Source organism: Thunnus thynnus, chromosome 13, assembly GCF_963924715.1.
Source record: "Thunnus thynnus chromosome 13, fThuThy2.1, whole genome shotgun sequence".
Lineage (NCBI taxonomy): Eukaryota > Metazoa > Chordata > Actinopteri > Scombriformes > Scombridae > Thunnus > Thunnus thynnus.
Window position 1 is genome coordinate 4422219 of NC_089529.1, and position 26148 is coordinate 4448366.

The 26148-nt window shown below is 37.2% G+C and overlaps 2 protein-coding genes across 2 annotated transcripts; both read left to right on the forward strand.

The window, feature by feature from the left end:
- The first annotated feature begins 1626 nt into the window (after positions 1–1626).
- On the forward strand, positions 1627–14266 carry LOC137195201 (matrix metalloproteinase-18). Its single transcript, XM_067607371.1, has 11 exons — positions 1627–3568; positions 5776–6032; positions 6342–6490; positions 7273–7275; positions 7488–7613; positions 8458–8619; positions 8936–9065; positions 9208–9344; positions 9491–9650; positions 12697–12797; positions 13350–14266. Exons 1-11 carry the CDS (start codon positions 3422–3424, stop codon positions 13484–13486), a joined length of 1509 nt encoding a protein of 502 aa, XP_067463472.1. The 5' UTR covers positions 1627–3421; the 3' UTR covers positions 13487–14266.
- A 1497-nt stretch (positions 14267–15763) lies between these two features.
- On the forward strand, positions 15764–18965 carry LOC137195196 (collagenase 3-like). The gene is made up of 10 exons (XM_067607367.1): positions 15764–15894; positions 16143–16390; positions 16486–16634; positions 16850–16978; positions 17117–17278; positions 17390–17513; positions 17626–17759; positions 17871–18030; positions 18148–18251; positions 18383–18965. The coding sequence occupies exons 1-10, from the start codon at positions 15796–15798 to the stop codon at positions 18490–18492; spliced, it is 1419 nt and encodes a 472-aa protein (XP_067463468.1). The 5' UTR covers positions 15764–15795; the 3' UTR covers positions 18493–18965.
- The last annotated feature ends 7183 nt before the right edge of the window (positions 18966–26148 follow it).

Consider the following 26148-nt stretch of genomic DNA (forward strand, 5'->3'; position numbering starts at 1 on the left):
GTAGTGACGATGGTCAGCTACTCTAATGGTCATTGGAAGGTAATTCCTAAAAACTGAAAGGCATGCATTAAAAATCATGAAATCATATTTATTTTACCATCACATTGAGATGAACACATTTGTGCAAATCTGAACTGAGCTGAACTGGATTGAACAATTTTAAATATTTACAATGCAGAGATAATAACAAGGTTGCTGATCCAATTTCCATGAATGAACTCTGTCTTTGTTAATATTGGCTTTACTTCCTTGTTGTTTGGGGTCTCACAGACTCCACTGCTGTATGTATAAAATAACAACAACAACAACAACAATAATAATAACAATGCATGCAAATCCACCAGTTTCTTCCTTTAAACACAGTATTAAATTTTTTTTTTCATTTTCTTCTGACCTTTTTAAATACCCAATATGTATTGAAATGGTAACCCCTTCCCTTTGCCACAAACTGGGTTTGCAGATTTAATAAAGGAGAGAAAATACAAAAATGACAATAAAGTATTGTTATGATAACCAATTAGGAAATATATCATGTTTTATATGTTACATAGGTTACACATGCACAAATATTACTTTCCATTGCAATATTTACAGACAAAGAAATGTACAGTATGCTTTCCTACATAGTGATGTCAGTTAGGAGAGATACAGGATAAGTAGACTAGAAATAGACTAGAAATACAGTCATAATGCAGGAATAAGGCCCCAAAGGCAACACATGAAATAAAAGTGCAGCAGGGAAACCAGTCAATCAAGAGTTTTTAACTTAGATTTGAAACTGGCTACAGTTGGGGTGCATTTAAAATCATCAGGAAGGTGGTTCTATCTGTGTGCAGTGTTGGAGCTAAAGCCTGCTCCACACTGTTTGGTTCTGTATTGAGGTTCGACTGGTTGACTACTTCCTAAAGATCTAAGGGCCCTGCTGGGTTTATATTCTTCAAGGAGCTCAGAAATATATTTTGGCCCAGGGTTGTTGAGTGATTTATAAACTAGCAGCAGCACTTTAAAATCTATTCTATAAGTGACTGGAAGCCAGTGTAAAGATTTAAGACCAGATGCTCAGTTCTCCTGGTTTTTTAGAACTCTGGCAGCAGCATTCTCAATGTGTTGAAGTTGTCTAATGGTCTCTTTAGGAGGACCAGACAAGAGAATGTTGAAAATGCTGATTTAGTTACTGCTTTCATTTGGCTGCTGAAGCTCAGATCTGAGTCAATCAAAAAAACAAAAAATCTAACTTAGGCTTTTGTCTTTATAGATCTGGAATCAAGCTGAGCAATAACTTTCATTCATTCTTCCTTGTTGCCAAATACGATTTCTGACTTGTATTTATTTAATTGAACAAACTTTAATTGCATTAAGCTATTTACTAGCTCTGAGCATTGACGGAGCAAGTCTATGAGACCATAATCACCTGGTGAGAGAGTTATGTAAATCTGAGTGTTGTCTGTGTGGCTGTGATAAGCAATGTTATTGTCATGTATGATTTGACCTAGAGGGAGCTTGTAAGGGTTGAATAATAGAGGACCCAGAATTGAACCCTGAGAGACTCCGCATGTCCCCAATGTATTTTATGTTCAACAGTATCAAAGGCTGCACTGAGGTTAAGCAGCACCAAAATTGATATTTTACCATGAGTATTTAGACGTATGTCATTTAGCACCTTTAGCAGTGATAGCAGTAAATGTTGATGATGTAGCCAAATTATTTTGCATGGTTGCAGCACTGGTCTGATATTTTAAATCACTCACTCAACTAACTCATTACATTTACTGAGAAATAAGAAGTCAGGGGCTTACTGTATTACTGTGGGAATTACTTAGCTTCTCAACAGTGGTGAATAATGAGAATGGTTGATATTCCTGTCAATGCTGTTTGGAGAAAAGTTTGTCTAGCCTTATTTATTTCAGAATTATAAATACGAAGCCTCTCTTTAAAAGTGCTGTAGCTTTCCAGAGATGGATTGCAACAATATAACACTGAGCACTGCATTCTGCTCATAGTATGACATTACATTTTGTGCAATTACCTGTCTATATCTTACATCTATTACATCATTAATCAGTGTGTGAAGCAGACAGCTCTGTCTAAGTTTGTAACATTCTGGACTTGTGGGTAGCAATTGCCACAACTCATGCTATGTTTTACCACTGACTGTTAACTCATTATCTTTTTTAACAAGTTTCATTATTTTTTATCTTATCAATTTCAGTTCTTTCAGAAAATGACTGAAGATTTAAGTTAATGAGGATATGCAGTCTCGACCTTTGCACCACACCTTCATCTTAAGAGGTCCTTCAGCATGATCAACATCTCTGACAGCATCACAGTTGCTGGCTTTTGCTATTTTGTCTCCTTATCGTCTTTCTGATCATCATTTATACTTTAAATGTTTCTACACTTCAAACCACATCAGTGCTCGACTATAATTGATTTATTATCTTTATCATTATTGTTTAATTTGAGTTTCTTCATTTAGCAGGGTCATTAGCTAAGAAAGAAAGAAAGGATACAGCACAATAAATCAGCCAAGAGTTCAGCAAAGATTATAATTAATGTACTGTATGTCAGTGGGCTATAACCCAGGATGCCTATCTAAGTTTTTAACCCCTCAATTATCCACCACCATAAAATGACACTGTAATATTCCATAGCACTCAAAATATGCAAATCCAACATGCGACATGTATTCATAACTATATTTTACTTAAACAAATAAAAAATGAAATTAAATGAAATAGCATTAAATGGCCTACAGACAAGCTGGTTTTCATAATAATTTATGAGATGCTTTGGCACTGCAACATCAACGATCATACAGGCCTAATCAACATGTGTTGAATCTGTCTTTAATCTTACATAATGCTGAGGAAACTGTTGAACTTTGAGGTGCAATTAAAGAAACCGTGGGAGGTCCGTCAGTAAATCTGAATTAATATGTTTTCAAGTGTGAAATGAGAGCAGACGCAGTTATGTAGATTCCAAGATTATCCCTGATACAATCTTTCAAGCGAATTTTGAGTTTGACCTCTTGGTAGGCTTGTTTTTATTTTTATATCAAACTTCCTAGAATATGTGCATACTAGGATTGTTGTCATTGTTCACCCTGGGGGATAGGGGTTCTTTATAATAGATTAGGAATGTTGATAAAATAAATCTAAAAGGAAGATTGAACATGTTTCTCAGAATTTTGAACCAGATTGTACTGATTTCCCACTCTGAGGCTTTATAAATAAGGAGGCTAGTGTTTCTTTGAAGAGACATTAAATAAGACCCTGTTACGCGCCAAGCCACCTCGCTGTTCTTGTTGGGACAGGAGCACTCACACATAATTAACAGGTGGTCCCCGCTGCAGTTTTGCATATAGCCCTGTGTATCAGCAGCTGCACATCTCAAAGACAAACTGACTTAGTGGGACTCCTGCATGTCAAACATGAAGATGCTCTGGTTGAGTCTTCTGACTGTTATGATGCCCAGCAAGACTCTTGTTATGAGCTTGCCTCTCTGGAACCCAGTCCTGCCTACACAGCCCCATGCTGGACCATCTGAAGCTGACTGGGAGTTTGCAGAGGTATTTATCAGTTTATACATGCAACTTGTGAGAAAGTATAAAAGAGAGCTTGCTTTACTGGTTTCTGAATGGGACATGTTGTTTTATTTATGAGAGATTTACTCTGAACAGATTTATAGCCCCACTATGTCGACCTGAACACTCAATTATGGTAGTTCTGATAAGTGCTGCATTTCCCTAAAAGCTTTTTAAATTACCTAAATTTAGACCCACTGATAGGATCTGTATTCTGTTAGTACTAGTAAAATACAGGTGATGGCTCCTGATATCATTTTCCAGTTTGTCAATACACTACACTTACAAATTCATGGCAACATAATTTTTTTTGTAGAACTGTTTATGCAAGTATAACAATAAGAATATTGTGAGAGATAATCCCAAGTGAACTATTTTTTTTTCTTTTGTGACATGTACTGTACTGATTTTCTTTTATCTTGGCATTTTTTCCTAACGACAATCATTTTTTCTCCCACTACATTACAAAAAAAATCATTCATTATATTAAATAAGATGACAGCAACAATCTAAGAAACTGCCATGAAATAGTTAATGTTAATAACTTTTCAGTTTAAGTAACCACAGTGTTTTGTGAGAGCAGGTCAAAACACATACAATAGCACCTCTTTTTCATCAGTGTGGAGTCAAAATCAGGTGCAAATCAGCAAATATATGAAGAACAGCATATTGCTTATTTATTGAAATGTATCTTGATAAATATATCTCTCACCATTGCACTTGTCTTAGCCCATATGCTGTGTACACCCTAATTAATCTGGTTTTTCATTTTATTTTATAATTACAGGTTTATAATAGTTGGTTTATAATATACAAATTTGATTTCTAATAATGATAAAAGTCTTGACATTATAACTTCATAAACTAACTAATGAATTTCCACAATTTCTACCCCCCGGGAAACCTAAACTGAAGTAAAATCTGATGCATTGAGAATAGCCCTTTATGAGCTCCACTTGGCTCCACTATCAGTCTGACTAGACTAGAAGTCTACAAAAACAGCATTATCTTAAGGTATCATAATTAAAATCAGGAGATAACAGCAGTCAAACTATGAGAATTACCGCAGTCACACATAGAGGTGCTGTTTGTTACAGATTTGCCAGGTGAAACACATTTTATGACTATCAATCCTTTCAGTGTCAGCTTGAGGTTGGAATGATCTTAATCTTGGAATGTAAGATCATTACAACAGTTTGTGATCAAACTAAAGACATTTTCCATATTTAACTTGGTGTCAATGGCTTAAATAATTGATATCACACAAAGTTTGATTTCTCAAGGTAACAAAATAATCAGTTAAAAAAGTTAAAAGGTGGGTTTTAATAGTGAGCAATCATATCTTCTGCATGATTTGATTTCATGTTTTTATATACTTCATTTAACGAAAGTCCCCCTATTTAGCATTTATGAGCAATATATAAGCATTTCATAAATGGTTCATAACACACTATAATGTGGTTGTGAGCACTTACAAGAAAAAGTTATAATTATTAACAAAAGTTGTAATTATTAACAAACACTGTACATGAATAAACACTTACAAATGTCCTTATACCTGCTTATAACTATATCATAGTTTGTTGTAAACATTTTATTAAATGCTTAAATACTATTTATAAATGCTAAATAGGGGGACTTAAAGCAAAGTGTTACCAAATAGTTTAGATATTTTAACTGAGTAACATATCAGTATATATATCAGTATATATATATATATATATATATATATATATATATATAGTGAGAGAGAGAGAGAGAGAGAGAGAGCTATACAAAGTCTTATAGGGCTTTAGTGCACCTACAGGTCTTGTGGCTGTTGTTGACACCTACAATTACATGAGAGCAGCAATGGCCCTGCACTGTACTATTATTAAAGGTTCGAGAAAATGTTTGGAATGTTTACTGTAAAGACTGTAGTCATTTCATGAGTGGCAGAACATTCATGTTACTCCTCAGCTTGCGTGACTTTGTGGATGAAAAATCAAAGAATTTATACCCCCAGCAAATTGTTTTCAAGCTGCTTGTGTCAACTTGTGATCATTTTTATCTGCTTAGAAGACAGATTGTCAAACCCTGTGGGCACAGAAAGAGTGTTTTGTGTCTGAATGGTATACATCATCTCAGCATACATTCATGAGGTTTTTGTAATATCTACCAATTTGCATATTGACTGAATTATCTGCTTTCAGGAATATCTAAAGCATTTCTATGGCTACCAGCCCAAGCCAGATAGACGAAAGAGGACCGCAGACAATAGTATTGATGCTGATTGGACGACTGGATTCTGTGATAAGGTCCAGGAGATGCAGCGCTTCTTTGGTTTGCCTCAGAGTGGAGAGCTCACCAAAGAGACTCTGGAAGTTATGAAGAGGCCGCGCTGTGGTCTGTCAGACGTTGAACGATTTGGAGACACCATGCGCTGGAAGAAGCACAACATCAGTTACAGGTTAGAGCTGATCAGAAACCTGTGCAACACTGATGTGACTTTTACTGAAAAGCAAGCACATCCCAGCCTAAATGATGATTGAAATAATCTCAATTCATTCCATTTGATTAAATTGACTTCAGGCATAAGATATGGTCAATGAAAGTTCACCACTTTGCAAAGGAAGTGACTGAAGTGAAAAGAGACTAAAAATTGATTAAAAAGAGATGCATCTGCTCTCCTTTCTGTGGAAGACATAAAGCATTAGATGCTGTAATATTAGAAAAGTTCACTAAAATTAAGAAATGCAATTCTACCTTTGCTCCTCAGGATTGCCGGCTATAACCTCACCATCCCGGCCTCACAGATCCACAAACTCTTCAAGGCAGCATGGAAGCTCTGGTCCAACGTTACGCCGTTACAATTTCGCAAGCGGAGCAGGAAAGAGGCTGACATTGTCATCTCCTTCCACAGTGGCGGTGAGCTCTAAAGAGACCACAGGCCTGTACTATGAAGCAGGATTTAGGGTTAGTGAGGTAACTTCAGGTTTAACTCTGGGTTTTCAGGGTTACGACAGTGGTTCACTTCTTACCGTTGTACATCGCCATGATAACAGAGCTTCTGACAAACAGAGAGATTGTTTATGACACTAATGATGATTTTAGCTGCATTTTAATTATGCAAAGTTGATTTTATCCCCGGAGTGACAGCTGGCAGAGTGGATGATTTTACACTCTGATTCCATCATTGCAGCTCAGAATAACATGAGACAACTGTGTCATGATACCTGGAAATAAAAACGAAAGCTTGTCTTTTATTAGAAAAATAATCCACTCTGTTAACCATCTCTCATGATTATAAATGCAACATTTTGGTCAGATAGACCTCATCAGTCATTAACTACTTTTCGATTCTTTGCTCCAGTAGCAGAAACAGTCTGACATTACTTTTTACTGTACATGTAAGTTTTTTTATGTGACATATTCAGATGTATGCATGTATATGTGGAAATTATTTCCAGAGTTTCTAGAACTTCTTACTCTGTTTTATGATTACAGACTATTGTTTACATTTCACTTCGCTGAATATGATTATTTGCTGTCCCTAAAACAGAAGTTTTCCACAGGTATTTTGTATCATTGCTTCATCACATATCATATGAAGTACTTCATTCATGGTTCTGATGATGTTGCTCGTAATTAACAACCCCCCTTCTTTCACATGAACACACTCATAGCTGGAAAACCCAGAGTTGACCGAGCTGGTTGATAGCCAACTTCATAGTACTAGTTATCTGGACAGCCAATGTTAGGCTCAGTGAAGCCAGCTAACGAAAATTTATCCTGGGTATGTTGAACTTGCTTTATAGTACAGGCCCCAGATCTGCTTAGTTGAGTTGCATTGCAGTGATCATGACACAAAACATTCATGAGGCATTTACTGACTATAATGGACATTGGACATTGTTTGTTGCAGACCATAAGGACGGCTCACCCTTTGATGGCAAAAAAGGAATCCTGGCTCACGCCTTTATGCCTGGGTTTGGTATTGGTGGAGACGTACACTTTGATGCTGATGAAGACTGGAGCTTTAATTCTACTGGTACTTGTGTTAGAAATCACTTACACTTACAGTGGGATTTTGTTGACTTATAGGAATAGATAGAGAATTCGGGGAAAAGCCTTACTCAATTTCTTGCCAAGTGTTTGATGAGAAGATAGATACGACCACTTCTGTCTGTCCATAAAAATATAAAACTACAGCCAGCCACCAAACAAGCCTGTAGCTGCCCCTAAAGCTCACTAATAAACTTGCCATATTTTGTTTGTGTAAACCATACAATATCCAGACAGTAAAAACAACAGTTGTGGTTTTACAGGGAGTTATGTAGGCTGGCTTCACCCTGCTCCCCAATCTGGCAACTTGGGTAATTTCAGACAAACATACAAAACTTAGGGATTCATGTATGACAATAATAAAGTTTGAGGCCCATGCAAATTACAGGAGTTTCCCAGGACAAACAACAAAATGGGAGGGCACTGGCAAATGACCTTGAAATGCAGGAGAAACCAGGGAAAACCAGAAGTGTTGGCAGGTCTGATAGTATTGGTCCTCTAGTTTAACTTTCGACAAGAAAACAAATAAGCATATTTCATAAAATGTCTTTCTTTAACTTGATTTGAATACTTATGTATTACAAAATGAATGTAAAAATTTGGCGTACTATATATCTCATTTTGTTTGGTAATGTGAACTGGAAAGTAACTACACCTGAAGTAACCAAAGACTAACACCAAGTTGTATAGCAGCATCACAGACCTGACAGTTGGCATGATTTCTACATACTGAAGTCTTTTTTTCTTTATACCATTGATGAAAACTGTTTTATGCATCTTAACAACCTTTATGTGCAGTGAAACCCTCATAAGACTGGTTTCTGCTCCAGGTTTCAACCTATTTGCCGTGGCAGTCCATGAATTCGGCCATGCACTTGGCCTGTCCCACTCGTCTGATCCCGGAGCTATCATGTACCCATCATACAACTTTGCCCCCAATTATGAGCCTCAGCTTTCCTTCCGTGATGTCAAAGACATCCAACACTTGTATGGTAAGTTCAGATGGACTCATTCATCTTTACTTTTGTTTTGCCCTCAGCCCAACAGTACAGTATATTCCCTTTTTTAATTAAATATGTACATGTATATTGGATAGTTTTGCCAATAAAATATTTACGTATATATGCATGGTGAGGCCTTAGTAATTCAACACAGCAGTGGTTTGGGAAAAAACACAAAACTAAAAGCTAAACATTTTTATTTGACTTTATTTGAAAATAAAATGCTGAATTGGGTACAATTAAAAGGACAGGGCCTAAATGAACCTGTTAAAAGTGCACTTAAGCCGATTACTTCTGTTGGCTGCAGGTATTGGTTCGAATTTTGCTGAACTATCCTCAAAAAACCCTCCTCCAAGAACACCTGACAAATGTGACCCAGATCTGTCTTTTGATGCTGTAACACAATTACAGCAGGAGATCCTGTTTTTCAAAGACCGGTATGTAAACTGTCTCTAAAATTCTACATCATGAAGGGTGACAGACAAATATGCTTCTCACCTGTTGTCTTCTTGGTTCAAGGATTCTTGATAAAACAATAATTGAAATGGTGTTTAAGATAACTTTCTCATGCCTTTTCAGATTTATGTGGCGTAAACATCATCAGTTTGAGGAGACGAAAATCACTCTGATTAGCAGTCTGTGGTCTGACAGTGTACCTTACTCCTTGGATGCTGTCTATGAGAATTCAGGGAGGAATTTTCTTCTGTTTTTCAAGGGTAATACTAAGTAATATCCTAAAAGAGCATCATGAGCAGTGCAGTGTATGTACTTTCACTGACCTTTGAAAAAAGCAGGTATACATGAATGGATAGTGTATATGAAACACATCTGTAAATATAAGAATATAGCGTTTTTGTTGCAGGTCATCAGTACTGGATGCTGAGGCAGTTAAATCTCGAGGAAGGTTATCCAAGAAACATCTGGGACCTGGGCTTCCCCTCCAGAATAAAATCTATAGATGCTGCTCTTCACTTCACCAATGACCACTATACTGTGTTCTTCACTGGCCACGAGTGTTGGAGGTATTTAAGGTCCTACTGTTTCCCACACCTGTTTCCCTCTGATTCCTGTCTTTATACTAAGCCAAAGCTTAGCACCTGCTGGCTGTAGCTTTAGCTTGAATGGGCACATATAAGAGTGGTATAGAGATTTTCATCTAAATCTAAGCAATGGATGGGTCATGGGTACAATATTTATCCTCTGTAATGAAATGCAGGGCCGTGTTGGTTGATTTCATCAACTTGCATTAATGTGGAATGAGCAGCATGTCAGAGTAGCCACATAGCCACGTGTAGACATGATTGTCAACTGCACAATGGTTTTCCTGTCTTCATGAAAGAAACATGCTCTAATTGTTCCACTTGTTTAAAAGTAAAATTACTATCTATCCAAATCCCCAGATATGTTTTATATGCCAATAAAACTATTTGCTTTCAAAAACAAAAACCCCTGAGTGGTGAAAAGGCTGCTTCTTTTAAGGCATTTAGCACTTATTGTTTCTAAACAAAGAAGTGCTCATTTTAGCCGTGCAGTGGTTCAGAATGTGTCATTTTACCAACAAAGTTAAACAATGTTAACTTCAAATTTATAGTATTATTCTATTGTGACAACAGATTTATGTTCTCATCAAAAACAGACAACATATCAAATGACTTAGACGTGTTTCCTATGTATTTTCTTAGTATACAGAAATTAAGTACCACAAAGCTTATAATGTGATACAGGAACAGATCAGTGCTAAACACTAGAAAGACTGAACACTAAAAACATTCACAGATCTAAAAGTGTAGTTTCACATCAAAAAGTATTAATGTATGTATCAAATACATGACTTACACACTCTTGTATATGTATCTATATACACGACATACAAAAAATAGCCTACAAAGCTGACATGTTAACACTGTTATTATTCTAGTTACTTTTAGTATTTAAAAAGTCATAATTCTAGTTACTTTAAGCTTATTACTCAATATACAGGTCAGCTTAAAAACTAAGAATGAAGACATTCTTACAAGCAAGCAGCCAGACCTCCTGAACACTCATTCACAAATCACACAATATCAACAGGTGACTCAACCACTTAATTACAATAAGGATCAATTTCAAATGAATCAGGCTGTTTCCATGTGAGTCCAGACAACTCACTGTGACTCTTCAACAGCTTAATTGTCCAGGAAAACTACTTACAGCACATTATATGACATTAATTGTCCAGGAAAACTACTTACAGCACATTATATGATCTCCGCTGCTTTCTTGTTAAGGAAATAAATTCACACAATAACCACAGAGAGAGGTATATCTGACTCACGATTTCTGATGTCTTCTTCTTTCTTTCATGGAGTCATAATATCCCGCTGCATTTGTGGCTGTTGTTTGCTAACAGAACTTTTTCTCTGTGGGTCAAACAGTTTGATATTATTAGCAACAATGACAAACAAGCTAACTCTCCCGGTTGTTTCATTTAAATTATGTTGTTAACATTCTACTGTTGAGAGGAGTTAACTTGAGAGCAGCAGCACACCACCGCAATCCCTCCATGTGTCCCTCCACAGCTGAGGCAGTGAGGCTCAAAGCTGCGCAAGCAGAGCGGGGCCCTCCATCCCCTCTCCGGCGGTGTCCTGCCGCTGCTGCGCCCCCCAGTCCAAATCCATTCTCCCGTTAGCTTAACAACAGTCCTTCAGGGCTGCTACAACAAGCTAACTGTTGTGTTGGCTAACGCAAGTAACTATCTGCTGCTTGATTAAAGAAAGGGACATTTGGATTCTGTTTGAAAGGCCTAAATAAAATGTAACAATTTAATGATGTGTTAAAAAGTAGTTTGCAATTTGCACGTTATAGCTTCTTTTCTAATATGCTCCTGTATGAATCTAGCCTATCTATCATTTCACTGCATACAGTGGTAGAGAATCAAAGATGAAATTCGGAAACTGGCATAGCACCAATACAATGTCATCACTTTATTCTGGTAACTGATTGGTTAGAGAGGATGTTCTCTCATGGAACGTCATATTACGTGTTTTGGCCAATAACAGATTAGCATGAAAAAAATGAAGTACATTGAATTGATATAAGGGATACCACCCTAACCCTATGGAGGCCAGCAGGAGCCCGTCCTCCTCTGCCCCCCACCACCACTTTGCACACACTGCCCACTTCGCCCATCTTGCCTGCCCTGGACATGTCGCTGTTGAGGCATTTTAATGAGAATTTCAATAATGGATTTCTTCCAAAGAAGAGAAAAAATTATTTTACAAATGGTACTGAGATCTGGTCATGGTTTATTTCAATCAATTACTCTTTTTCTATTTTTTTTTTTTTTTTTTTTTTAATATTTTGATCATCTCCCTCTTGCCTCTCAAAAATAGAGGAGCAACCTCCTCTGCCTGTATGGATGAGCCTCCTCTGCAGTGAACAGAGCAGGTAGGGCTCCCCCTGCAGACACAGGGAGGTTGTGGTGGAAACTTGAAAACTATCAAATAAGTGTCCAGCAGTTATAAAATGGTGTCAAATGCTTCATTTATATCAACTATGTTTTAAGAGACCAGTTCATACATTATCTGCATAGTTAGTGAAGTTGAATTATTCTTTCTTTTGAATTTATTTGTTTTAATATTCTTCCAAAAAGATCATCATCAGTGTTACACTTTGAGAAGAAAGGAAGAGAAAGACATGTCATATTCTGATTTAGCAGGTCTTATCATGTCAATAACCCAGTTTGTTTGTCATCTAAATATTTGCCCAATTAATGATGCATTAACTACACTACACCCATAGTTCCAATTCTCTTGAAATATACATACTAGACTAGACCAGACCTTAGGTATTGTTGTAGTAGCACCATATAAAATTCCTGTGTGTATAAAACAGAATGGCTTGTTGTCACTGCCTTGGCTAATTGTAATCTTCTGTGTGTGTAATCAGGATGACTTTGCTGATGTCAAAAGACAGAGCAGGCACTGTGGTTAACCATTTTTCCGCAAAAAGTGCACCTTTATTGTATCCTGCCAGCAGGAAAACATAGAGACAAGGTTCTACCGTGTTTTCTTTGTGTGAAATATCTAGGTATGACGAGCAGCAGAAGACGATGGAGGGATCACCAACACTCATAAAGCAGCAGTGGCCGGGGATCCCATATCCCATAGATGCAGCTGTCTTCTATGAGGGTAGTTACATCAACTTCTTTTTCCACCTGCAGTTTCATAAAAGGTGTCATATAAAAAGGTTCTGTGCACAACATGATAACAGAAAGCTTTCATTAAATTAAAGTTTTAAAAATATCAACAGTGCATTTCACATCACCTGGTTTTCTTCATCAACTCGACTGCATCATGGTACAGAAAAGAAAAAGAATATCAAGGTTAAATTAGGAAGGAAAACTAGACAAACAGGCCAAGGGTGATAAAACATACCTGCATGCTTGTAAAACATGATCATATTTATTAGATGTGTTCGTGCACAAAGCAAATCCTCACAATTACTTGTGATAACAGATGGTGAAAGGAATGACAGAAATCAGTCCCTGTTAATAAAAGAAAAAGATAAAACAAGTTTAAGTTAACATTCCCTAAAATGCAGAAACCTCAGTGGCCCCAATGATAATCAGATATTATATAAAAAAAACGCTACTCATAGCACCTTCAATGTGTTATCGTGGTAAACATTGAACACCCTGATACATTTTATATTTAACAATAATTATTCTTGATTCCCAACAGGATTTGTGCACTTCTTCAAGGGGAATGTCCACTACAAATATGACTCCAACTCCAAACGTGTCGTCTCCACTGGCCCTGCTAACGACTTGCTGGAATGCAAGAAGGACAACAATGAAATCCTGATGGAGGGCAGATAACTGAAATAGATGCTGTGTATCTGCTGTGTGTGTGTGTATACACGAAGCGTTACAAAACTGTATATTCAGCAATAACCACAATGTGGCAAATACCAATTTGGGAACTGATGAATAATCAAGGGAAGTGGTTAAAAGTGTTGCCTCAGTGTGTAATACAATGTTGTAATAATGGTATTTGTACATTGTTTTAAAATGTTTTGTGTTGTGTTTGATTTTATAATTGTCTGATATTTTATTTGAATGTTGTTGCTAGATATGTTTGTGTTCTGTGAAACTGTGATCTACTTCTCACATATTTTGAGGGCAAAATTGTAACGTTATATTTCTCCAGAGTAAAAAAAGAGAGAATCTATGTTCTTTTTTATTGCAACACATTCACTCTGTTTGCATGCACTGGTGTTGATCAATTAACCTGAGACAATACTTTGCACAAGAAGACATTACTTCTCCTGTCAATGTCCAATATTAGGTAACAGTGACCAAATTGTAGCTTTCCATTAACATTGATGTTCAAAGTGGTAATAAATTATTAAAGACATATCAGGGTGGAAAATAACTACCTATAGTTGACCTATGCAGCTTCACCATCACACGAAAAACCCTCCATGCAGGTACAGCAGCATTTCATATGTTATAGATTAACTGACTTTAGTGCTTTTTTAAAATCAATGGAAGTTACAAGATGATAATGCCATTTTCCTGTATGTGACTCACGTCAATAAATGTAATCGATATGACTGCTTGGATTTTGTGATGCGGTATCTGATTAAAATTGTGCAGCATGATGAATAATCGCTGGCATGTACAAGTACTCCCTAAACTGTCAGACCTTTGAATTTAAAGTGGAGGGAAACATGACACAGCCTGTCTGTGTTTGCTCACAGGGAAACACAGAGTTTGTGGGTCAGACTGTTAATGAAAGACTGGTTTTGGAGAAATATGAAGATGGATTAAAGAAAATCAAGTACAATACATTTTCAAACATGCAAATGGTGCAAGCACTGCTGTACCTTCATATTGTTAAAAAAAAAAAGTCTGGTTGATTGGCTCAGAATGTGAATGTGAGTTTGAGAGTGAAGCAAAGCACAGATGAAAGATGAAAAATCATTCAGTTAAATTTTGCTTCAGTATATACAGTATTTACCCAAAATTTAATGTAATGACCAACCTCTGCCAAGGAGCTTATATTTTTTTGGTGTTATTTCTTTGTTATATTAATAACTATTTAACTGATTTAAAAAGTGACCTATTATCAGATTTTGACTCAAACATGTATGGATGGATTTGAGAAGTTGACATTTCAAGTAAAGAACAAGAAAAAGAAAGTAAAATCCTGCTTCTAACAGTTTATTGCATGATTTATTGACATAGCCTTCTGAGCCGGTGGAAGTCTGCTGAGGGTCAGAGTGGGCTCATCAGGAGAGGGGCCTTGAAGAGACAGGAGCTAAAACGGCCTGTTCCAGACAGAGGCTGAACTGAGGGGCTGTGTAAAGGGTCAGTATAAGTTAAAAAGGAGTTTTTTGAACTGTAAATCATGCAAAGATATTTTAGTAGAGCCCCAGATAAAAAAAAAAATAGACCTGTAAATGTGAATAACATGTCCCCTTTAATGACATTTGGTGGAAAATTAGGCTATGACACAATGAACCATGCAGATCTGGATTTGCAGATTCATTCAGAGACGTTTTTTAAGTTTGACAAATCAATTTCACCTCAAGATCCATTTAGTTGCTGTTCTGGAGTTTTCAATCATATCACACAATCTTCCTCTGCAGATGGAGACTGGACATGTTAAGGGTTTCTTAATATTGCATTTTTATGCAAATCCAGATGAATCCAGATCCAAATACAGCTTAAAATTTCAACATGTTTATCTTATGTGGTTATATATAATTTTGTGTGTGTGAAAAGTATTTAAAGATACCCTAAGCAGGAACAGAGTCAATCGTTTTCATACAACTGTTGGAAAACTTAAAACTGACAAATAAAACACATTTATTTTAAAACTAAAACTAGTACATTTGTGGCAGAATCATGAGATTGATCTAATCTCTTATTCTGTGGGAACTTCCAAAGCATGTTCTGTTACAGGTACCACTCATAAACGTGTTTTGTCATCATAATAAGTCTTACTTACTTAGGAAAAGTTTTGGCCAAAAAAATCAAAAGCCTGACTTCCTCTGTTATCCATAAAAGGAATATTTCCTGTGTCACTGAGTCAAGAAGGTGGTTGCTCAACACACCCAGTCTACAGCCTATATAACAGCTGCCTCCAGCACAGAAACACAAGTTGCCTACAACGAGGAAACATGAAGACAATCAATCTCAGCATTCTACTAAGCCTGGCAGTCGCAGTTCACTGCGTGCCAATATCACAGGTTGCTGTTCAAGATGAGCAATTTGCAGAGGTAGGTGTTCTTGCTTTGCCTTTTTATGCATGTATTCTCACTATGTTGTACTTAAGTTGTGCATTTGAAAACTTTGTTCTCTGAATTCTGATGTTACGTTGTTATAGACACATGAAGAATTTCACCACAGTACCTGCTTGATCCCTGCTGTTAAAATATTAACAGATCTTTTCTTCCTGCATGGAGTATATTAGTATATTCTGCAGATGATGCATAGTTAAGTATGTAACTTTGATTTTCTCTCACAGAGCTACCTGAAGAAATTCTTCAACCTAACTGAGGAGACCGGTCCAACTATCAGACGGGGGATCAGCCCAGCGGTCAAGAAGCTGACTGAGATGCAGCGATTCTTTGGTCTCCAGATCACTGGGAGGCTGGATGCTGACACCATGGCGATGATGAAGAAGCCCCGCTGTGGCGTTCCAGATGTGGACTCTGCTCGTTTCTCCACCTTTGGAAATAACCTCAAGTGGCAGAAAAACAGTCTTACGTACAGGTGAATGATCTAAAGAGAGAATGTGTGAGAGACTAACTTTAGGCATTGCATGTGATAAATTATTGAAGTATATTCTATATTTTTCTGTCTTACAGGATTGAGAACTACACACCTGACATGTCTGTGGCAGAGGTAGATGACTCCATGGAGAAAGCACTGCAGGTTTGGGCCAAAGTCACTCCTCTGAGATTCACAAGAATCTACAGCGGCATAGCTGACATCATGATCTCCTTTGGCCGCCGATGTGAGTACTAGACAACATTTCTAGTGTATGTCCCAGTTATACACTTTCTCTATGCTCAGTTTATTAGTTGTGATGTTATTAAGATTCTTGGCTTTAACTACATGCTGTTTCTGTGTCTTGAAGTTCTGATTTGTATTTTTTAACAGTAATTCATGTAATGGCTTGTAATTCTATCCAGTTTGCCAAACCTGACATAAATATGCTTCTTTTAACAGCACATGGTGATTTTTACCCCTTTGATGGCCCTGATGGCACTCTTGCCCATGCCTTCGCCCCAGCCCCTGGCATTGGAGGAGATGCTCATTTTGACGATGATGAGACCTTCACCTTCCGCTCAAACTCTGGTGAGTTATTTATGCCCAGCATAGTGTCTGATTTTACTTCTTTACTACTCAGTGTATATTTTCATATACATGATATATTGTATGCTCCTCATTGAGAGGATCTGTATATGACTTGTAATTCTGTCTTTTCTGCTGTAGGATACGTCCTGTTCATGGTAGCTGCCCATGAGTTTGGCCACTCCCTGGGCTTGTCTCACTCTACAGATCCTGGTGCTCTCATGTACCCCAACTATATATACAGAAACCCTGACACCTTTGTTCTCCCCCGGGATGATGTCAATGGCATCCAGTCTCTCTATGGTTAGTACTAACTGACCGATTCATAGCTGCCTGTTTGCACAAATAGCACTCAGCCTAAATCTCTGAGGAACTCCTGAACATAACATTACTCTAACTTTATTCAACCTCCAGGTCCAAATAAGGATCCAGTTCAGCCTGGACCTACGCCTCCCACCACCCCTGATGCCTGTGATTCTACCATGGTATTGGACGCTGTGGCCACCCTGCGAGGAGAGATGTACTTCTTCAAAGACAGGTATCGCAGACATAGAATGCTCAAATATCTGAGTACCGAAGTCCATTCTGAGTGTTTTCTCTTCACACAAGAGCAGGTTTATGAACTCATTTGTGTTCTTGTGTATTCACAGCTTCTTCTGGCGTAGCTACCCTCAGAGCAATAAACCTCAGCAAAGTCTCATCACAACCTTCTGGCCTAATGCCCCTGTCAACATCGACGCTGCTTATGAGAGCAAACAATCAGATGATGTCCTACTCTTTAAAGGTATGTGTTCTCTTAATCTACCTAAAACTCCTAATCTGACACTATTTTCAAGTGCACATTATTAACCCTTACATGTTTACTAAAAAGTATTTTCTTTGAATCTCCTTACAGATCGTAAAGTGTGGGCTTTCAGTGGCTATGACCTTGTACCTGGCTATCCTAAAACAATTTCCAGTTTTGGTCTGCCCATAACTGTGGAGAAAATCGATGCTGCTATGTATGACGTTGATTCTCGCAAGACTCTGTTCTTTGTGGGCAGAGATTACTACAGGTGTGTTCAAATGACGTGATCTGAAATCAATTCAGGTGACTGATTTAGACGTGACAATGGTTTACAAGATGGTGTACAAATAGTGAATCGGTCTAATTCTTGTCTGTGTGTCTGTAGTTATGATGAGACCAAACAGGCTATGGACGAGGGATTCCCCAAACGTGTTGATGAGACCTTCTCTGGCATGACCGGCAAGGTGACAGCAGCTCTCCAGTACAGAGGTGAGTAGCATTCAAGGCTGATCTGAGTTTTCCAAATCAGGACTATTGAAATGAGAGAATGTTTACAGTTACTGTGAATCCTTCCAGTCTTTATCAAACACAGACACTAACACTGATTCTCTGTTCTCCAGGTTTCACTTATCTCTACAGTGGACCCCAAATGTTTGAGTACAGCATGGGGAGTGGCAGGTTGTTCCGTGTGCTGAGAAACAGCTACTTCTTGCGTTGCACTAACTTCTAGACCAGATGACAACAGAAGTTGTTTGTGTAGCTACTGTGAATGACAATGAAGGCACCAGAGTTAAAAAGTGTCCATAACTTGTAAGAATATATTCTATAATATCTAATTATATTGTTACAGACTTAAGGGTATATACTGGATATATGCCCTTTCTCATAAACGGCACCTTACATGTTTTTTTTTAAAATATTTTAATGAAATTGCATTTTTGTGGTACCAGCCATTGCTTTTTTTTTTTACTTATTTAAATTTAATTCAATTCTTTATTGTAATTTATTTGTCATTCATTTTCAAAACATTGCTGTTACTAATTTGTCACTGCATAATTAACTCATTATCATTTTCATAATTGCACGTCTACATAGATTTGAACACCACTGTGACAACACATATGAATGTATGCATGCAAAAGCTGTGAAAGAGTGAAAATAAATTGGCTCCTTGAATTAACAAATAAAAGTTGTTTGAGTACATTTTTAAGTATGTTTTGTTATTATTTTCCTAAACCAAAAGATAAAGTACTGATAGTGACATGATGTGGCTTGCGCATTTTCTCAACAAGACTGACATTTGTTTTTTAGCGTATAATGTATGACGAACAAAGTTACTAGCAGTCAGTAGTGCAGTGCAGTAGTGTAGAGTAACTTTTCATCATAGAGATGTGGAAATACGTAGTACTACACAAGAAACATAGAGATACAACTGCTAATAATGACATTATGCTAATGCTTAGCTACAATACCGTATACTGTAATACCTATTGAGATTTAAGTAGGTATAATGTTTACCATGTTGAATATGTTAGTTAGCATGATAGCATTCTAACATTTGCTAATCAGCACTAAATACAATGTGCAGCTGAGCCTGATGGAAATGTCAATACTTTTGCAGGCACAGAATTTGGTCAGAGGCGGTTCTAGATATTTTTAACTGTGGGGGCAATAGGAGTGGGATATGTAGAGGTTGCCACAATGTGTAGTTAATGTGCGTGTACAGCACACAGATTTTTTAATATGCATTAATATTTGATTAATAGTAGGCTAAAATATAAATTAATAGGCTACATGCATACACATGACTGTTCATGGTCTCCTATTGTGCAGAACCTTGTCTAACATTAACAATGACAAATAAATTAAAAAAATTAAGGCCATTCTGCAGAACAAACTGTGGTGTTAGGCAATCCCTGCCATATAACACCAGTTTACAGGCTTGTTATAAACTGAGGAGACTAGCATGAAGTGACTGGATAAGTAACATGCATATTCACAGAGTTAGTGTGAATGTGAATTTTAGACAAAGCAACATTTACCATTACCATCTCATTTATGACTATCTTCAGTTTCCTGCGCTTTATTAAGATAAATAATGCTCTGACCAATAACTAAACCTGTGCAAGTTTTGTGGTCATGGATCTATAACAAGCCATTCAAAGAGCTCATGAGGCCTTTTACCAAAAGGTGGACTACTTTGAAATAATAATAAGCTGACTTCATGAAAGCTATACATCTGCTATAATTAAATAAGCTTGCGAGACAAGTGTGCTACACATTATTGTTCAGATTAAATAAGAACAGCAACAATAATTATGATTATTATGATAAGCCAATGTATGTTATGATTTGGGAATGATATCAAGGCCTCTGACCGATACATTAAGAAACCGATGCCTCGTTAATGTGCAATCAGAGATTGCAGAAACATAGATGAGAGAACAGTGCAATGTCAACAATAGCATAAGCAGCACTTCTTATCTGGATTAAACAAGTGGTATGTTCATATCATCAGCAGTTGTAATAATCATAATCCAGACTTTACAGACTGAAGAGGAAGGGTGTGGACTATAAAAACACATAGTTTAAAATTAAAGAAATACGATAAATGAAATAAGATAAACGTAAACAACTTAAAAGTATAAAGTAAAAAATTATACAAATATATAAAAATATTTAAGGGATAATGTACAGCGAGTGGGTTATTATTGTGAAATGAACCCCAACAGAGTGATGCAGGACCCGACGCAAAGCAAATGCAAATGAATTAAAAAATAACTCTTTAAAAAGTTCTTTCTTGTTGGGAACAAACCCCACATTATGAGATCAGTGCTCATCAACATCTAGCCGAAACATTTTTCACACTAATGTAATGTCATTTTTCCTTAAGAAGTTATTTGGTCATCAAAATAGATGCCGATTGATATTCCGTCAGTCGATTAATCATTGCAGCTCTCATTTTTTGTTCTCCTGTTTTCAGCAGAAAGTAGTGAACACAAAACAATGTCAGAAAATAGTTATAATAGTATAGATATGAATGGTGGTGACATGACAAATATAACCAACCAATGTGTTTATGATTAAATTGTTTACAAGAGCACAAAGTTCTTCATAGGTCTAGTCTCTTAATTCTGCTCTGAAAGTGCACCAGATTGATGCATTTAACTTTAAAATGTACACAATTTTCTAGCATGAAAAGTTTGTTCAGCTGTTGCCACAGTCCATGCAAAACCAGTAGATGACTGGTCAGTGTAGCATGGTTCAAACACACCTGCATAGCCATTAAGTACCAGTCCTTTAAGTGATCCATCCAGTTTAGCAGTGATGACCATCTCTGACCTGGCAGGAACTGGAACTGTAGGAGATACTGTAACCTCAGTTAGTTTAGGGACACACTGATGTCTGACTAATACACACATCACTATTGATACATCACTTCACTGTGCGGTTTATCACTCCGCCCAATCTAAACTATCTTCACTTCATCTATCACTACAGACAAGCTACGTATTGTCATATAGTTCCTAATTTACATAAAAATATAAAGATTGTAACAATTTAACAAGTCATGAACCATTAATCAACTCATGTAAAACATTGAAACAATGCTAAAATAAGATAGTTTTCAAAATAATTCTTAATAAAAATAAATCTCATTTTACAGTGCTATACGTAGTATCTAGATTGTCGGCTCCTGTTGATTGTCTGAAGTTTAAACTAATCAAGTACATGAAATACTTCAGAATTGGTGATAGGCCCAAAAGAAGAACTGGACTGTGGCAGTGAACACAGCAGGTAGGGCTCCCCATGCAGACACAGGGAGGTTGTGGTGGAAACCTGAAACCTATCAAATAAGTGTCCAGCAGTGATAAAATGGTGTCAAAAGCTTCAGTTATATCAACTATGTTTTAAGAGAGACCAGTTTGCACATTATCTGCATAGTTAGTGAAGTTTTTTGTGGTGCATACTAGAGACCAGACCAGACTACTTCCTCCTTTGGTATTGCTATAATAACAACATGTGAAATTCCTGTGTTAAACAGCAGGGTTTGATGTCACTGCCTTGGCTAATCTTCTGTGTGTGTAATCAGGATGACTTTGCTGATGTCAAAAAACAGAGCAGGTACTGTGGTTAACCATTTTTCCCCAAAAAGTGCACATTTATTGTATCCTGCCAGCAGGAAAACATAGAGACAAGGCTCTACCGTGTTTTCTTTGTGTGAAATATCTAGGTATGATGAGCAGCAGAAAATGATGGAGGGATCACCAACACTCATAAAGCAGCAGTGGCCGGGGATCCCCTATCCCATAGATGCAGCTGTCTTCTATGAGGGTAGTTACATCAACTTCTTTTTCCACCTGCAGTTTCATAAAAGGTGTCATATAAAAAGATTCTATGCACAGCATGATGACGGAAAGCTTTCATTAAATTAAAGTTTTAAAAATATCAACAGTGCATTTCACATCACCTGGTTTTCTTCATCAACTCGACTGCATCATGGTACAGAAAAGAAAAAGAATATCAAGGTTAAATTAGGAAGGAAAACTAGACAAACAGGCTAAGGGTGATAAAACATACCTGCATGCTTGTAAAACATGATCATATTTATTAGATGTGTTCGTGCACAAAGCAAATCCTCACAATTACTTGTGATAACAGATGGTGAAAGGAATGACAGAAATCAGTCCCTGTTAATAAAAGAAAAAGATAAAACAAGTTTAAGTTAACATTCCCTAAAATGCAAAAACCACAGTGGCCCCAATGATAATCAGATATTATATAAAAAAAACGCTACTCATAGCACCTTCAATGTATTATCGTGGTAAACATTGAGCACCCTGATACATTTTATATTTAACAATAATTATTCTTGATTCCCAACAGGATTTGTGCACTTCTTCAAGGGGAATGTCCACTACAAATATGACTCCAACTCCAAACGTGTCGTCTCCACTGGCCCTGCTAACGACTTGCTGGAATGCAAGAAGGACAACAATGAAATCCTGATGGAGGGCAGATAACTGAAATAGATGCTGTGTATCTGCTGTGTGTGTGTGTCAGCGGTGGCTGGTGACTCAAAAACTTGGGGAGGACGGGAGGAAACCCAACATGGAATCTTACAACAAACAGCATCATACTATATCATTGTCCCCGACCTGATGAAATCAGAAGGGTGGGGGAAAATTTTATATGCCAATAAAACAATTTGCTTTCAAAAATAAAAACCCCTGAGTGGTGAGAAGGCTGCTTATTTAAAGACATTTAGCATATACATATTGTTTCTAAATGAAGAAGTGTTAATTTTAGCTGTGGAGTGGTTCAAATGTGTCATTTTACCAACAAAGTTAAATTCAAATTTATAGTGTTGTTCTATTGTGACAACAGATTTATGTTCTCATCAAAAACAGACAACATATCACATGATTTACACATGTTTCCTATACATTTTCTTAGTATACAGAAATATATAAATTACCACAAAGCTTATAATGTGATACAGGTACAGATCAGTGCTGAATACAAGAAAGATTGAACACTAAAAACATTCACAGATCTAAAAGTATAGGTTCACATCAGAAAGTATTAATGCTTGTATCAAATACCTGACTTACACACTCTGATCTATGTGCACGACATACAAAATATAGTCTACAAAACTGACATGTTAACACTTATTATTCTGGTTACTTATTCTGGCTTATTACTCAATATATGACTCAGCTTAAAAAAAAACAAACAAAGAAATTGTCACAACAAGCAGCCAGACCTCCTGCACACTCATTCACTAATCACAATTCAACAGCTGAACAACCACTCAATGAAAAACTGGATCAATTCCAAATGAGTGAGTCCAGACATCTCACTGTAACTTCAACAAGCAAACTACCCACAACACATTATATAATCTCTGCTGCATTCTTGTTAAGGAGATAAATTCATACAACAGCCACAGAGACATTTAACCATCAGAGATGAAATTAGCGACCAAAGAGATGGAGAGAGAGAAGCTGTATTTGAATTACAGTATCTGATGTCTTCTTCTTTCTTTCATGGAGATGAAGTATTCATCTCATGACGTCCATTTGTGGCTGTTGGTCATCTTGTTTGTTAGTTAACAGAACTTTGTGGCTGCTGGTTAACCAGTCTGATATCATTAGCAACAATAACAAACAAGTTAACTCTCCTGGTTGTTTCTCCGGTTGCTTCTCTCTCCAGCCTCCCGGCAGCATCCTGCTGCTGCTGCACCGCACAGTCCAAATCCATTCTCCCGTTAGCTTAACAACAATCCTTAACAGTCCTTCCATGGATGTATAAAGAGTCCTTCAGGCTGCTACAACAAGCCGACTGTTGCATTGGCTAGCGCAAGGAGCTACCTACTGCTCGTTATCTACTGCTGCTACTCTGCCTTACAGTGGAGAGAATTGAAGATGAAATCTGGTAACTATCATTGGACCAATGCAATGTCAATATTGCATTCTGGTTGTTGATTGGTTAGGGAGGACATCCTCCCTTGGAGCGTCATTTTACGTGTCTTGGCCAATCATAGAATAGCATGAAAAAAATGAAGTACATTAAATTGATGTAAGAGATCCCGCCCTGTGGAGGACAGCAGGAGCCGTCATGGATGTATTATAGGAGCTGGATACTGGACTAAAAATGGCACCCATTCAGTCCTATAGGAATTGCTCACCTGGCGCATACGCCAAAAAAAGTTTCTAGCTTCTGGGTTTGCTTCCATGTTGTGCGGCCCACTGAATATGCGCAGTAGTGTTTCCTCCACTGGCCCCCCGTGAGTTCCCACTCTGCCCATAAACTTTGCATTGTGATGATGTCACACATTTTTAAATCACTTTTCTTGGCTTAAGGAAAGTTTTACAAATATAAAACCTCCATGAATCAAAAGTTCATAATAGAAAGAGTCATAATTGATGTTTGCAGTTCGAGGTGTCCTGTCAATAGTTTTACAGGCGTCTTTTTTACAATGGTGGTCTATGGGCAAAATCCTTTTTGGGGCGCAGGGGGATTTTTCGCTGCAATACCGTGAGTGTCCACTGGGGAAAATTGGCTGCAAGGCTGAGCGATGGCACCCTATCCAGCTCTTATTATACATCCATGGCAGGCACCCATCTTCTGTCCCCCCCCACTCTCCCCCACTGCCCCCCACCACCACTTCACACACAGACTGTCCTTTCTCCTCCTGCCCTGCAGGTGTTGCTGTTGAAGCATTTTAACTAGAATTTCAATAATGGATTTTTTCCAAAGAAGAGAAAAAAAATATTTTATAAATAATACTGAGAATACCTCTATGTCTCCACTGGTGTGTGTATACATAAAATGTTACAAAACTGTATATTCAGCAATAACCACAATGTAGCAAATACCAATTTGCAAACTGATGAATAATCAAGGGAAGTGGTTAAAAGTGTTACCTTAATGTTAATACAATGTTGTAATAATGGTATTTGTACATTGTTTTAAAATGTTTTGTGTTGTGTTTGATTTTACAATTGTCTGATATTTTATTTGAATGTTGTTGCTAGATATGTTTGTGTTCTGTGAAACTGTGATCTACTTCTCACATATTTTGAGGGCAAAATTAAAACGTTATATTTCTCCAGAGTAAAAAAAGAGAGAATCTTTGTTTTTTTTATTGCAACACATTCACTCTGTTTGCATGCACTGGTGTTGATCAATTAACCTGAGACAATACTTTGCACAAGAAGACATTACTTTTCCTGTCAATGTCCAATATTAGGTAACAGTGACCAAAATGTAGCTTTCCAGTAACATTGATGTTCAAAGTGGTAATAAATTATTACAGACATATCAGGGTGGAAAATAACCACCAATAGTTGACTCATGCAGCTTCACCATCACATGAAAAACCCTTCATGCAGGTACAGCAGCATTTCATATGTTATAGATTAACTGACTTTAGTGCTTTTTTAAAATCAATGGAAGTTACAAGATGATAATGCCATTTTCCTGTATGTGACTCACGTCAATAAATGTAATCGATATGACTGCTTGGATTTTGTGATGCGGTATCTGATTAAAATTGTGCAGCATGATGAATAATCGCTGGCATGTACAAGTACTCCCTAAACTGTCAGACCTTTGAATTTAAAGTGGAGGGAAACATGACACAGCCTGTCTGTGTTTGCTCACAGGGAAACACAGAGTTTGTGGGTCAGACTGTTAATGACAGACTGGTTTTGGAGAAATATGAAGATGGATTAAAGAAAATCAAGTACAATACATTTTCAAACATGCAAATGGTGCAAGCACTGCTGTACCTTCATATTGTTAAAAAAAAAAAGTCTGGTTGATTGGCTCAGAATGTGAATGTGAGTTTGAGAGTGAAGCAAAGCACAGATGAAAG

Excerpts from the sequence above, each read along its gene's own strand:
- LOC137195201 (XM_067607371.1), top strand. The coding sequence starts at position 3,422 with ATGTCAAACATGAAGATGCTCTGGTTGAGTCTTCTGACTGTTATGATG. Across the intron at positions 7,614-8,457 it reads CTGGAGCTTTAATTCTACTG|GTTTCAACCTATTTGCCGTG; the intron begins GTACTTGTGTTA and ends TTTCTGCTCCAG. Across the intron at positions 9,066-9,207 it reads ATCCTGTTTTTCAAAGACCG|ATTTATGTGGCGTAAACATC; the intron begins GTATGTAAACTG and ends ATGCCTTTTCAG.
- LOC137195196 (XM_067607367.1), top strand. The coding sequence starts at position 15,796 with ATGAAGACAATCAATCTCAGCATTCTACTAAGCCTGGCAGTCGCAGTT. Across the intron at positions 15,895-16,142 it reads AAGATGAGCAATTTGCAGAG|AGCTACCTGAAGAAATTCTT; the intron begins GTAGGTGTTCTT and ends TTTCTCTCACAG. Across the intron at positions 18,031-18,147 it reads GTGGGCAGAGATTACTACAG|TTATGATGAGACCAAACAGG; the intron begins GTGTGTTCAAAT and ends GTGTGTCTGTAG.